The 15303-nt window shown below is 44.0% G+C and overlaps 1 protein-coding gene across 1 annotated transcript in view; it reads left to right on the top strand.

The window, feature by feature from the left end:
- Positions 1–15303, top strand: part of si (sucrase-isomaltase) — a 79249-nt gene that overhangs the window by 20962 nt on the left and 42984 nt on the right. The window contains exons 15-16 of the mRNA XM_083984672.1: positions 11193–11310; positions 14008–14179. Of these exons, the coding sequence (XP_083840798.1) occupies positions 11193–11310; positions 14008–14179 (290 nt within the window). The remainder of the gene's footprint in view (positions 1–11192; positions 11311–14007; positions 14180–15303) is intronic.

Raw genomic sequence — 15303 nt, 5'->3', positions numbered from 1 at the left:
TCTGCTTAGCCTTGTTTATCGATCTTAGAAAGGCTTTTGATACTGTTGATCACGGTTATCTTCTGAAAATTATCCAAAATATCGGATTTAGTAATAACATGGTAATGTGGTTTAAAAGCTACCTAACAGAACGTGTCCAGTCTGTCCGTCTTGGTACAGTAATATCCGACCCCGTCACTCTGGATAAGGGGGTCCCGCAAGGGTCAGTTTTAGGGCCATTACTCTTTTTACTTTATATTAACAATATCTGCGATCAGTTGAAATTCTCTTCTTATCATATGTATGCTGATGACACTGTTCTTTACACCTCTGCCTCCTCTTTAGAAGCAGCATTTGCCAACCTGCAAGCTGATTTTAATTCCTTGCAGCATTCTCTCTATCATGCGAAGTTAGTCCTCAATGCCAGTAAAACCAAAATTATGTTCTTCCATCACAACTCCACAGTCACCCTGCCCCCATTTATGGCACTGGATGGTACCATCATAGAGGTAGTTGACACATATAAATATCTTGGCATCTGGCTAGACAAGGACTTAAATTTCAAGCATCATATCTCCTACTTGTCAAAAAAACTGAAATTTATTGTGAGTTTTCTGTACAGATTTAAATCTTGCTTTTCTGTCACTGCCCGCAAGCGTCTAGTTAATAGCTTATTTTTATCACAGCTTGATTATGGCGATACTATCTATAGGATTGCTTGTCCGACCACCCTAGCAAAACTGGATCCCATTTACCATGCTGCTCTGAGATACATAACAGGCTCAGCCTTCAGAACCCACCATTGCACTTTATACACACTTACAGGATTTTCTTCCCTTAATACTCGAAGGATATTGCACTGGTACACCTTAATTTACAAAGCTATTTTAGGCAAGCTGCCGCATTACATCTGCTCTAAGTTTATTGCTGTCCAGTTGACACACAATCTTAGAGCCAACAGTTGGCTGCGATTTAAGGTCCCCCATATGAGGACCGAGTTAGGGATGAAGACCCTCTCCCATTTTGGGCCATGGTCGTGGAATGACCTACAAACCAGGCTGAGATTGGGCTCTCTCATCCCTCTTTCTTGCTTCAAATGCTCAATCTCAGAACTTTTAGTCACCAGCTGCACCTGTGACAATTAACTTAATTCTGTAATTGTGCTGCTTGTTTTTGATGTCTGATGTCTCTTGTTACCTTGATCTTGTTGTGTATGTGTAGCGGGTCCCAGCTAGGCCGCCGCTGACAGATATATAGATAATCCCGACTGGAGTGCTGTAAACTGGAAACACAGGACAGCAATAAGAGAAACAGGACAGCTACTGCTCATTCTCCAAGTCCATCGGATTATATTTATTCTCACATTCATGTTAAACTTTCAACTGCAATCATGAATCATTTCTGTTATTTTTGTTTGCATTAAAGCACTGGTATATTAACCATATTTAGATAACATTCACATAAATGTATATTTCTTCACATATTCCTTATGAAATAAACTTATATTAAACCAAAGATAAACATTTTCCCTTGTAATCATGTTGTCTGTCTATCATTAATCATGTTTTCTATTATCAATCATCTATCATTTCTCATTCAAACACACATTCTCTTTATCTCTCAGTGAAAGAGTAATAACTGTACATTAAGTACATAAAAGTAAGTGTTCACTTAATATAACAGAATGAATCTCTCTTGCAGGTTAACTATCTCACATGTACACTATATGGACACAAACCTAAATAATAAACATGGCTGGCCCATAACTTACTGTTTTAACCCGTAAACTCTTGAACTGTATCATTGTTTACATTTTACGTGCGCACCTTTAACCAGGGCTGCAGCCGTAGCTGGTCTTAACCTGCACATTAGCATTAGCTTCAACACTATACACAATAATAATAATACTTTTCACACATAACAGCCCATAAATGTCCGTTTCAGAATGATGTACCACACACACACTTATTTCCACACGTACAGTATTACCCCACAAATGCCGAGGAGCCAAAAGAAAGTAAACACAGAGGTAAACATTTGACTACGGCGACGGACGCCATTTTAGCCACTAACAATTACAACAGCCTCGTACCGTGGCACTTTCGTTGTTTACACACTTAACGAGCTTCTAGCTTCTTTACCACACATCACCGGGGATTCATATGATCTTATAAACATCTGAAGTCCGAGAAAAAGTTAGTAACCAACCTGGAAACACAGGACAGCAATAAGAGAAACAGGACAGCTACTGCTCATTCTCCAAGTCCATCGGATTATGAGCTTCACTTCCGCGATGCACTGCAAACAGTCCCAGTGACGCCGCCGGTAAGTGCTGCCACCCTGTGTCCATTTCCCGCAACCTCAAGTCATTGTGTGTTTCTCTTTCTTACTCTACTTAGCAGGATAAAATAATAAAATAAAATGATAACAGTGGTAATAAACCAAGAAGTGACTTCAGATGAAATGAAACAATAATAATATTTCAACAAAACACTTTTGTGAGTATCACATCCACCCTGACAAACAAAAATGGCTCCCGACATTTGCTACAACCCAAAAAAAAAATTCTCTCTTTTTTCTTCCTTTAATAAACTTGTGTGTTGAATGGTATGTAGTATGTATAAGGCATGTACATTTGTGGCGTGTAAGGAACAGGTGAGATGAACTGTCTGGTCATGTGTGGCATGAAAGGTAGGGGGGCTATCTGTGAGGAGATAGAATCTACATGGGTTTGTATTGAAGGTTGGCCCAGTGACTCATAAGTGAAAGTTGGTCTTGGTCTCCTCTCCCTGGCTGACCTCCTCACCTCTCTGTGTTCATCTTCTCCAGGCAAAGTCCTTATAAAGGGAGAATCCGCTCTTTCCACCTGTATTTGTTCAGCATGGTCATTTTGCTCATCCTCTTCAGGCTGAGGTAGGTGCACGACATCATGTTGTCCATTTGTCTGTGATTCATCAGCCACTAATTCTGCTTCTCTTTCTTTTACAGGGGTTTGTTTGTGCTCTCTTCCAGGTAAGTTTGTCTCATCTACGTGTTGATAGTCTCTTTCAGGTAGGTTTGTCTCATCCGTGTGTGTATTGACTCTTTCAGGTAGGTTTGTCTCATCCGTGTGTGTATCGTCTCTTTCAGGTAGGTTTGTCTCATCCGTGTGTGTATTGACTCTTTCAGGTAGGTTTGTCTCATCCGGTAAGTATGCATCCACAGGTTCAGTTTCTCTCCTTGGTACTGCATTTGAATGTTCCTTGTGGGTCATGGATGGTTTCCTCAGGGTCTGAACAGGAACTGCTGCAGGAGGAAATGGCTGTGATACCGACATTTGCCCTCCTCCTGAGGCTGTTGATCTGCCAGGTCCAGATTGATCACTTTCCATCCTGACGACAGGTGTTCTCAACCAATAACCTCCCGTCCCCTCATCCTCATCATCAGTGTCTGACATCACATCGTCGTCGGTAGGGCTTGTCCTCTTCTGAGGTTGCTTTTGTCTCCGAGGGCGTGTTAAGGCCGGATCAGCTGACCGCGCTGGGCCTTCGACAGGTAAGTTATTGACTAAAAGTAGCAAGTTTCTGTGTATGGTTCTGTTTCTCGCACTTGGGTCTCCTTCAGGATGAATGACATATACAGGATTATCGGAGATTTGCTCCTTCACCACATAAATCTTCTTCTCCCAGTAGGAACGAAGTTTACCGGGTCCACCTCGCTCACCCATGTTCCGAACCAGCACTCGATCTCCTGATTTGAGGACCACTCCCCTCGCTTTTTGGTCATAGTAGGACTTGTTCTTTGCACTTGATGACAAGCTGGCTTTATTTGCTATCTTGTACGCTTCTGTCATCCTCTTTGACCATTTCTCTGCATATCCTCTGTGTGACACTGATCCGGTGCTTTCCAATAATCCGAACAAAAGATCCACAGGGAGACGAGGGTGTTGTCCATAGAGCAGGTAATGGGGTGAGTACCCAGTGGACTCGTGACGAGTGCAGTTGTATGCATGTATCATTTGTGGTAAATGTTCCTTCCATCTCTCCTTTTCTCTGTCTGTCAGTGTCCGTAACATTTGAAGTAATGTGCGGTTGAACCGCTCAGCTGGGTTGCACTGAGGATGGTACGGAGATGTCCGTGAGTGTCCGACACCTGACAGCCGTCCAAGGGTGCGGAAAAGGTCGTTTTCGAACTCGCGTCCTTGATCATGGTGGAGACGATTTGGATAGCCAAGACGAGGTATGTAGTCGTTGTATATTCGTTCAGCTGCAGTTTGTCCTGATTTGTTTTTGGTTGGGTAAGCCTGAGCAAATCTGGTAAAATGGTCAATTACTACCAAAATGTACTCAAAGCCTCCTTTGCTCTTCTCCAGGTGTAAATAGTCTATGCAAACCAGATCAAGAGGGGAAGAAGAGGTCAGGCCACCCATTGGTGCACGAACATGTGTAGTGGGTTTTTTTTGTTTTATGCAGCTGCATTTTCTTGTGACATAATCCTCTATACATTTCTTCATGTACGGCCAATAGAAACGTTCTCTGGCGAGGTGGAGCACACGTTCTGTCCCAACGTGTCCCATGTTGTCATGGAGATGTTTCAGGGCAACTGACCGGTACTTGACAGGTAGGACTAACTGTTTTCTTTCTGATGTCCGGCGGTACAGGACTCCATTCTCCACATGTAGTTGACTCCACTCATGAAGGAGCTTTCGAGTGAGCCCGCCCACTGACCTTCTGACCTCATTAGTGAGAACGTTCTTGGTTTCTTTCAGTTTCATTATTTCCCCTATCTCAGGGTCATCCCGTTGGGTTTTTGCTAGCTCTTCAAGGCTTATTTCAGGCAAAAGTGGATGAGGCTGTGGCATTACATCAGCAGAGGAGGTGTAAAGTGCAGCTAGCCATGCTACATCCTTCTTCTGAGCTGCTCTGCCTCCTTCCCAGGTTGCATGCAGCACGTCCTGAGACAGCTCCTCAGTGCATGTTGCGACATAGTTGTCAATATCGAGTGGGATGCGTGAGAGTGTATCGGCGTCGATATTGTTTTTTCCAGGTCTGTATTTTATGTTGAAGCGGAACTCTGACAATTCTCCAACCCAGCGATGTCCAACCGCATTGAGTTTTGCAGTGCTCATGACGTAGGTAAGTGGGTTATTATCAGTGTAGATGGTAAAATGTGGAGCGTAGAAGAGATAATCTCTGAATTTCTCGCACACTGCCCACTTCAGAGCCAGGAACTCGAGTTTTCCGCTGTGGAGCCTGTAGTTCCTTTCCGCTGGTGTCAGAGTTCTTGATCCATATGCGATCACTCGCATTTTCCCACCGTGCTGCTGATAGAGGATTGCGCCGAGCCCTTTCTCCGAGGCATCGGTGTGCAGGACGAACGGTTCCTCGAAGTTGGGGTACGCGAGGACCGGGGGGTTGGTCAGCATACTGATTAGCCTTTCCAGAGTGCTTTGGTGTTCAGCCTTCCACTCAATGGGTGTTTTGGACGGGAGTTGGGGACCCTTGGACTTGGAGTGACGTGGAAGGAGTTGGGGCATGGAGGACTTAACTTGGAGCAACTCATACAGCGGTTTCGCTATTTTTGCGAAATCCTGTACATAGGAGCGATAATAGCTCAGGAAACCGAGGACCTGTCGGAGTTCACCAACTGTTTGGGGCGGTTTGTTTTTTAAAGCCAGCACCGCGTCGATGTCTTTGGGGTCAACTCGAACTCCTTCGGCCGACACCAAGCGTCCAACATAGCGGACCTCCTTCTGGAACATCTCGCACTTCTCTGCTCGTAACTTCACCCCATGGTGCTGCAGTGCTACAAGGACCCTGCGAATCACCTCCACGTGGTCACTGAAGGATCTGGAGTAGCAGAGTAGGTCGTCCAAGTACGGGATGCAACACTCGTCTCGCAGGGAGCCCAACATCTCCTCCATGCTCCTCTGGAAAGCCGCAGGTGCATTAGAAAGTCCGAATGGGATTCTTGTCCATTCGTAAAGCCCCCAGGGTGTGATGAAGGCGGTGAGATGGCGTGACCCTTCTGCTACAAACCCCTGGTGGTAAGCTTTACCTTGGTCAAGTATGCTGAACACTGAATATCCACCCAGCGTGTCTGTCAAATCCTGTATTCGCGGCAGTGGATGCCTGTCAGGTACTGTTTTTTGGTTTAGGAGGCGATAGTCTATACAGAGACGTAGAGTGCCGTCCTTCTTCCTCACACACACCACTGGAGCAGAGTAGGAAGACTTAGATTTCACTATCCATCCCTTTACAATAAGATCTTGAATGTACTCTTTTACCTCTTTAAACAGTGGTTTGGGAATGGATGTGTACGTTCTCTGTACAGGGACGTCGTCTTTCAGGTTGATCACCATCTGCAGATTTGGGATACAGCCGATGTCATCCCCATCTCTTGCAAAAGCGTTCGACTCCTCATACAGCATCCTCCTAGCAGCCTCCTGCTGTTCTTCCTCCAGGTGGTCGAGGTTTACAGATGGGTGCCACAGGGGTGAGTCTGAACTGCTGACATGAGTGGTGGTGACCTCACTGACAATCGCTGCAGGCGGTGATTTGTCCAGGATATCTGCCTCCACAACATTTTCCACATGCTGCAGGATCCCTAGCGCTGTTTTACGTGGTATTGTGATGTCATGATTGGTGTTGTTGCCAATTGGAATGGTGACATAGGGTTTGTTTGGGTTCTGGATTTGTAACAAACCTGGCCCTACATCCCACTGTCCAGACGACAGACAGTCTTCATCTGCTTCAAACAACACTAATCGGGTAGAGGCGTCCATGTTTGAAGGGACCCGACACTTCACCCATGACACTTGACCAGCTGGGAGTACGATGTCTTTGGCCCCTGTTCTCACACGCCCCTGCTGCATTACTAACTTTGATGTCTGAATAAAGTTGACAAGAGCTTCAGCTGTTTCGCTGGGGACAGATATGGCATTGCTAAGAAGGCTAACAAGTACTGGCATTAGCTTCTCTGGTTGGCCACAAATTAACACTTCCAAAACATTAAAGCCTATCAATGGTCTGTCCATGGGGTAGCTACTGATGAGAAATGGGACACTAATGGACAGATTGGGGTCCAAATTCCCTGGTAAGTTCACTGTAATATTAACCCACCCATCATATGGAACAAGACCACCATTTGCTGCAGTGACTCTCAGTTCCTCCTCCCCTAAGATCTCGGAAACTGAGTGAGTGCTGAGGTCAGGTAAGTATTCCTCTTTCCAGGCACGACTGATTATACTGACTTGTGACCCGGAGTCGAGCAGTGAGGTGACAGGTAAGCCATTTAGATAGCTCTGAACTAGGGCCTTTTTACCAATGAAGCTAGCAACAGCTCTGGCTTTAGCTACACGTGGTAGTTGAGGAGGGGGCTGTGCTACTTGTGTGCAGTGACTTTGTGTGCTTATCATTACTGGGGTCGGGGGTGAGGAGAGGCTTGTCTTGTCACTTTTGGCCTTGTTTACCTGTTGGGACTTACTTTCAGCCTCGGTCACTAGATGTCCCCCTCCAGTGGCCGGTTGAAGTTTCCCTGCCTCTTTGGCCGCTTCAGACAGCCGGCTGCACGGTGTCCATCATCCCCACATATGAAACAATGTTTACAATCTTGTCTGTCTTGTTCCACACAGCTTGGACAGCCATAGGATTTTCCACGTTTCGATTGTGTCCTATTCTGGTTGTACTGACGCCCATTGTTTGTTAGCTGTTGTTCATTTTGTTTTTGCATGGTCACAACAAGTCTGGTGAGCTCCTCTACTTTGGTCGTGAGGTCTCTCAGGGGATCTGGTTTTGCTTGGGTTGATTTGGTCTCTACACTCTCTGACTTTGGGTTAGGTCTCTTTACTCCATCAGGTTCAAGTTGTGCACTGTGTGTGTTTGTTACCGTCTGTCTGCGGGAAGAGCCAAGTCTTTTCATCCTCTCATTTTCTTCACTGGTGATTTTCATCACATGACGAAGGATCATCTCATCGGTGACGCCGCTGCTTGACAACAAAGGTTTGAGTTCTCTGCGTATGTCAGTGTGTTTGTGTCCAAAGCCTTGGTATACTGTATGCAGAAAAACATCTTGTACTGTAGCAGCAGAGTATTTAATGTCAGTGTCAGCCAGTTTTGATGTGAATAGGATGCGCTGTTTTAAACCCATCACCCGGTAGAGGAATTGTTGTGGTGTCTCGTTCTCCTCTTGTTTCGTGCACATCAACTCTTGGAATAACTCTGTGCTGTTCTTTTCTCTTAGGTGAGTTTGGAGAAACGCCCTGAGTTCAGCCACCGTTATGTCGTCTTTATTTATCAACATCTCCTTGAATATGCCTGGTTTTATGATTTTGAGCACACCACGAACAATCTCTGAATCGGAAAATCCCTCCCTGATTCCATCATCAATCTGCTTGCAGACATTATTGTAGGTGATGTCAGAGGATTGATCACCAACCTGACCGCCTTGGACCTTGAACTCTCTCCTGGGTAGGTAACTGAGTTCCCTCGAGGACACCATCCCCTCGCGAGCTGACTGGGAGGCAGGTTCAACCGGTGGATTGCTGTTGGGCTGCCTGGACAGGACAGAGGGCAAGGGCAGATGTGTCTGTGGCAGTGTAGCATGTGCTGGTATGCACTGTATGAGTTTCTTGCTCAGCTCTTCATAGCTAGCGAGCACTTTAAGCAAATCAGAGTTCGCTGTGTCAGGTGCATTTAACACTGTAGCTTTAACTGAGCCTAAATCTGGTGCAGCAGTATCACTAGATGATGCAGTACTGACTGAAATGGGTGTGTGGTGACTCTGAATGTGAGTGTCAGTGGTGATTTTGGCAGGTGTTTGGATAATGACAGAACCATCAGACAAACCAACAAGGTCAACAAACTTTTCACCACTTGGCACAGCATCTACCTCAGAATCATTCTTTACATTTAGCAGTGGCATATCATTGTCACGACTTTTCACTATATCATCAATAATGTCTTTTAACATGAGCAACTGGACCATTCCCTGATCTTCTGTTTCAAGTAACTGCTTGCTATACATGAACGAGTGAATGTGGTCGTAATACACCTCCTGATCTCCCTCCTTAAGCTCTGTCTGGTGCACATCCAACGATGGGTCCACCGCTCCGGCGACCCGAAGAAGCTCTTCAACTGACAAGGTGAGTAAGCTCTGCCTGATGTCCCACACCAGGCTTCTCCTCCCACCATCCGACATGATGACTTCTCGTTCCCCTCACGGCTGGCAACACCGTCTGATGATGGCACCGTTGGCTCTGGATCACAGACCTCCGCTCGTCCACGGTCGCAGTCCCCACGGCTGGATAGGGCTGTTGGTCGGCGGCTGGATGATGCGGCCTCTCTCCTAGTTGCTGATCAGCGTTGTCATCGACATCACTCGGCTTCCGGTCCAGTAGATGGCACCGAAGAATCCCGGACGAGCCCCCAAGAATCTGTAGCGGGTCCCAGCTAGGCCGCCGCTGACAGATATATAGATAATCCCGACTGGAGTGCTGTAAACTGGAAACACAGGACAGCAATAAGAGAAACAGGACAGCTACTGCTCATTCTCCAAGTCCATCGGATTATATTTATTCTCACATTCATGTTAAACTTTCAACTGCAATCATGAATCATTTCTGTTATTTTTGTTTGCATTAAAGCACTGGTATATTAACCATATTTAGATAACATTCACATAAATGTATATTTCTTCACATATTCCTTATGAAATAAACTTATATTAAACCAAAGATAAACATTTTCCCTTGTAATCATGTTGTCTGTCTATCATTAATCATGTTTTCTATTATCAATCATCTATCATTTCTCATTCAAACACACATTCTCTTTATCTCTCAGTGAAAGAGTAATAACTGTACATTAAGTACATAAAAGTAAGTGTTCACTTAATATAACAGAATGAATCTCTCTTGCAGGTTAACTATCTCACATGTACACTATATGGACACAAACCTAAATAATAAACATGGCTGGCCCATAACTTACTGTTTTAACCCGTAAACTCTTGAACTGTATCATTGTTTACATTTTACGTGCGCACCTTTAACCAGGGCTGCAGCCGTAGCTGGTCTTAACCTGCACATTAGCATTAGCTTCAACACTATACACAATAATAATAATACTTTTCACACATAACAGCCCATAAATGTCCGTTTCAGAATGATGTACCACACACACACTTATTTCCACACGTACAGTATTACCCCACAAATGCCGAGGAGCCAAAAGAAAGTAAACACAGAGGTAAACATTTGACTACGGCGACGGACGCCATTTTAGCCACTAACAATTACAACAGCCTCGTACCGTGGCACTTTCGTTGTTTACACACTTAACGAGCTTCTAGCTTCTTTACCACACATCACCGGGGATTCATATGATCTTATAAACATCTGAAGTCCGAGAAAAAGTTAGTAACCAACCTGGAAACACAGGACAGCAATAAGAGAAACAGGACAGCTACTGCTCATTCTCCAAGTCCATCGGATTATGAGCTTCACTTCCGCGATGCACTGCAAACAGTCCCAGTGACGCCGCCGGTAAGTGCTGCCACCCTGTGTCCATTTCCCGCAACCTCAAGTCATTGTGTGTTTCTCTTTCTTACTCTACTTAGCAGGATAAAATAATAAAATAAAATGATAACAGTGGTAATAAACCAAGAAGTGACTTCAGATGAAATGAAACAATAATAATATTTCAACAAAACACTTTTGTGAGTATCACATATGTTTGCTTGTACCTGTATTTCCTCAGGACATCCTCGAAAAAGAGATTTTAATCTCAATGGATCATTCCTGAATAAATAAAGGTTAAATAAAAATAAAAAAAAAAATAAAGTAAGTTCAGGTCCAGAGGAAAACTCATCTAAAAATGTGGGTCCCTGGTGAAGAATTTTGAAAATGACTCTTCTGCCACGTCTTTTATTCCAACGGTGTCCCAGACAGGATGATCATAACTGGAAAAGGCATGCTCCCCTGGTGCCACCTTTTTATTGCACTCCTCCTTAGTCATCCTCTCCCTCCATTGCTCTGTCTGTCTCTCATTTCCTCATTGTTCTCTCTTCCTATTGCAGTATATATCATTGTCTCTCTTTCCTTCTGTCCCGTTTTTCCTCTTTTTTACCCCTTCTATCTCTCTCCTCCTCAATGCACCCCATACTTTGTATTCCACTCCGTACCCCCTCTCACTTTACCCCATCTCTTTACCTCCTCCTTCTTTTCTCTCCCCCAGAGATCCTGGATGAGGTGATGTACAGTAAGACTCTGTGTATGGATGCCAAGCAGGCCTGGGGGAACCACTATGATGTCCACAGTCTGTATGGCTACTCTATGGTCCTGGCTACTGAAAAGTGAGTGCAATCGATGACAGAGGGGGGTTTGGCCAGCTTGTGCTGCAGTAGAGAAGCCAACTTGCTGCCACCCCTTTGACAGCAATGAGGTCACTGGCAAACTCAAAATTCACCATGTGATGTCAAAACAAAATCTTTCAAATCAAGTGTCGTAGTATCAGAGGTTATTGAGAAGTGGCCCTGGAGCAGAATTATGGAACTGACATGCTTAAGCGCATGAGAGAAAAAATCTGTCAGTTCGGTGCAGCGCCTTGGTGACTTATGCCCTCTGCTAAATCACAGCCTGTGACTCTTGCAGACCATTTGCAAGTTGAGTCCTATGTGACAAGTGCAGAAACATGTTTTAATGAGCCCCGCTCCGAGGGTGAGAGAGTGAATTCCTCATCCGGATCTGACGCTGGAACAGTTTAAGGGTCCATTACTTACACAAACCTACAGAGGGACATCAGAGCAAGCAGAGGATATAATAATTTGACTCATGGTAATCAATGAAGCAGTTGTTTTAATATTTAACCTGCTTTATGCTTTATTTATGTATAGAACATACGGGAAAAATCAATCTGGGCAAACACATGGATCATGGAGGTCTGTTGATTAAACAGCTTGATTACAAACAATCGGTTGTTATCACTATAACCATGAGCAGTGTGCGTACAGGTGGCAAGTAGGGATGCAACAGTATTTGGTAAAATACTGAACTGTTTGGTACGCCCTGCCAGGAACAATATGCCCTTATGGACCGGTGAATCGGTTTTACAATTCATTTCGCATTTTACACTTCACAAACTTTATTTTGTGGGCTCAGGACAGACTAAAACATGATTGGCCTGTGATGGATACAAAGCGCCATATATACTCACTCTCGTTTATAATGATTATTGAAACTATGACGTAACCTAATAATTATCTCGGCTGCTGCCCAGTCCGGTAATAACAGGTTTCTGTGGGTGAGTAGCCTAAACTTCGTAATCTCTAGACAGAACAACCGTTGATAACAAACTGACCTAACAAAAATAAAAATCCAGTGTGACATCGACTCTTGACATGAGAGCAGCACACGTGTCCAGATGCATCACTGTCAACTGTACAGACGTGTGTGTGCAGTATGTGCAACAGGCAGTGATGTCATATCACTCAGTCTACACCCCCAACCACATCCAATCAAGATGCTAACACAACATAATATGAAGAAGCGCTAACACTGCTAATAAATAATTCTTATTTTTTCCACTTAGAGAACTGTTTGTGACAGGAAACAATTGAAAAGAGTAAGCAAAGGAGGTTCACCAACAGTGCAGTCTGACTGTTTTTGTGTGCTGCACACAATACAAAGCACTTAAATGTCACAGAGGTATAAACTGCAGTCATATCCATCTCAGCATCAGAGTTTATTTAGTTTCCTAAGCCTCGGCTTGATATTTCACACGGGGCTGAAGTTGGCATCAGTTGCCAAGTTTCTAATACACGCTAATGGTGATGGTATGGGAAAATGCATCAATTAGAAAGCAGTGCACAGCTGCACTAATGGGGTTTTGGCTGTTAGCAAATAACACCCCATAAAACTTAAAAAAAAGAAGCAATACACACCCTGAATGCAAACCAAGACTACCTGGGCACCTATAGGTTATGTCAGTATTTCCCCATTTTCCCAACTTACTGGCATATTGCAGCTATTTTAATTTAAATTCCTCACTGCTCTGAGCTTTTAAATGCTCCCCAGATGACAATGATAAAAACCACACAATAAAATATAAAATATCACTGCATAAGAATAAAATACAACTGCAACCTTTCAGATTTACATCGAATATATAAGTGACTATAGCTTTAACATTGCCTAGAACAGTGTCAGCAGGGAACAAGCTTCTTTCACTGTAACAGCATAACTCAATGTTCCCACGGTCTTTTATGTTTTCTTGCAGAAAAAGGTTGCCATGACATTTAGCTACAAAACATCTCACTGATAAACTTGGAGGCACAAGGTGTCATGTTTAGCTACATACACACATGCATTGCATGAAGAGATTAACTCAGTTCTATCATCGTTGGGGTTTCCCTTTTCCCCAAGTTCATATGGTATGATGAAATGGCATACAAAGTATAAAGAAGTCTGTTTCACTAATGGTGCTTACCTTAAGGTACAGTATTACCTGAGTCATCCACGCAACGGCAACATATACTGTGCAGAAAATGTATGCAGAAAGAAAAACATTATATTTGCATAGACAAGGTCGGTCACACACACGCACCGGAGCCCATGTAATACAATCTCTCTGAAGTCGACCTGCTGACTCACTCCTTTGGCATTAAACCGAGCTCATCTTTTGTCTCCTTTCTCCCTCCGTCCACTAATTAAAATGTGTTATTGGCAGGAGACACATTTTGTAAACATCATCAGGGATTTGTATTGTCATGAAAATCGATGCCACTTCGATTTCCCTCATCAAACAAAATAATAATGTACAGTAGGGAAAGAAAAGTACCAGTAGCTGCAGCTTTGTCCCCATAAAGTCACTCTCCCTCGTTCCACTCCGTGAGCACGTATGTGTCTGCATATGCGTGTTTGATATACATTTCTCCCTTGTGTCGCTGGAGTGTCTCTCTTTCTGTCCCTTTATGTCCTTTTTATCTTAATGACCTCTTTCTCTCCCTCTCTCCCTGCTGTCCTCTCTCGATGCCTTCCTCTCCACCCCACAGAGCTCTGCAGCGTGTGTTTGGAACGAATCGTACCCTGATGTTGACCCGCTCCTCCTTCCCAGGTGTGGGAAAATATTCGGGTCACTGGCTGGGGGACAATGCTGCCAACTGGAACGACATAAAATGGGCCATCCCTGGCATGCTAGAGTTTGGGCTCTTTGGAGTTCCCTATGTGAGTAGCAAACCTTCACAGAAGGGCAAATACTGTTCGTATTATACTTAAAGTAAGAGTTTGACATTTTCTACCTTGCTGCCATGACGGAGTTTAACAGGACTGCAAGGAAGAGTCTTTTCAGTTTTTTCACCTCAGCCACAGATACATGCATCACAACATAAAATGTAACAATAAAAGTAGCCTATAATTTAGACTTCCCTTTGAGCTTTTGTATGTGAGGAGGAAAATGTTATTTGCAGCTTTTTGATGTAACTTTCTCAACTAATGCCACATCTAAAGCTGACAGAAAAGAAACTCCAGACACCCAAGATCTATTGACTTTGGTACTTTGGTACATTTCAACTGAGGTTAACATTTCCCCCTTGGATAGTATTAATGAAAGAGGCATACATTTTATTATTAGGTATGACGAACATTTAGATCATTCAAAAAGATCTTAAAGCTACAGTTGGCAAGTCGGCGAAAGTGAAAGTAAAGTACGTGACCTGGTTGGAAATTTCAAGACGATACACGTCAGGTCCCTCCATGAACCGCTGCCAAGTCAACCCCCCCCCCTCCCCACACCACATACACACACACACACACACACACACACACACACACACACACACACACACACACACACACACACACACACACACACACACACACACACACACACACACACACACACACACACACACACACACACACACAAAGTAGCCATAGCAACCGGAGACTCCAAAACAATCTCATGTCTCTCTCACAATGAAACACACGGGCAAAGTTAGCTAACTGTAACAGCAACAGTCTTTGTCTTAGGCTACTTGTTTCCGCTGGTAAACACTTGTTCTCCACAATGGCATCAGCAGTTTTTACATTGGAGCGGTGTGTGTGTACCTGACTGGTGGAACAGCACCAGGAGTGGTGGATTTTGGCAAATACGATCACAGGCTAAATTACATAAATTTCATGTACTAATCTCAGAATATAGTGACAGTTCCAGCAAATATGACGGAATAATGTTACCATCTGAAGCTTTAACATTTAGATAATTCAAAAAGATCTTTCTGGCATTTGTCAGCGTCTCTCTTTTGCTTTTTTACAGAGAATTCAGATACTAATTGAGATCTATGTTCAGG

The sequence above is a fragment of the Trachurus trachurus genome, assembly GCF_905171665.1.
Source record: "Trachurus trachurus genome assembly, chromosome: 13".
In the NCBI taxonomy this organism is placed as follows: domain Eukaryota; kingdom Metazoa; phylum Chordata; class Actinopteri; order Carangiformes; family Carangidae; genus Trachurus; species Trachurus trachurus.
This window is presented reverse-complemented; position numbering and strand designations above follow the sequence as displayed.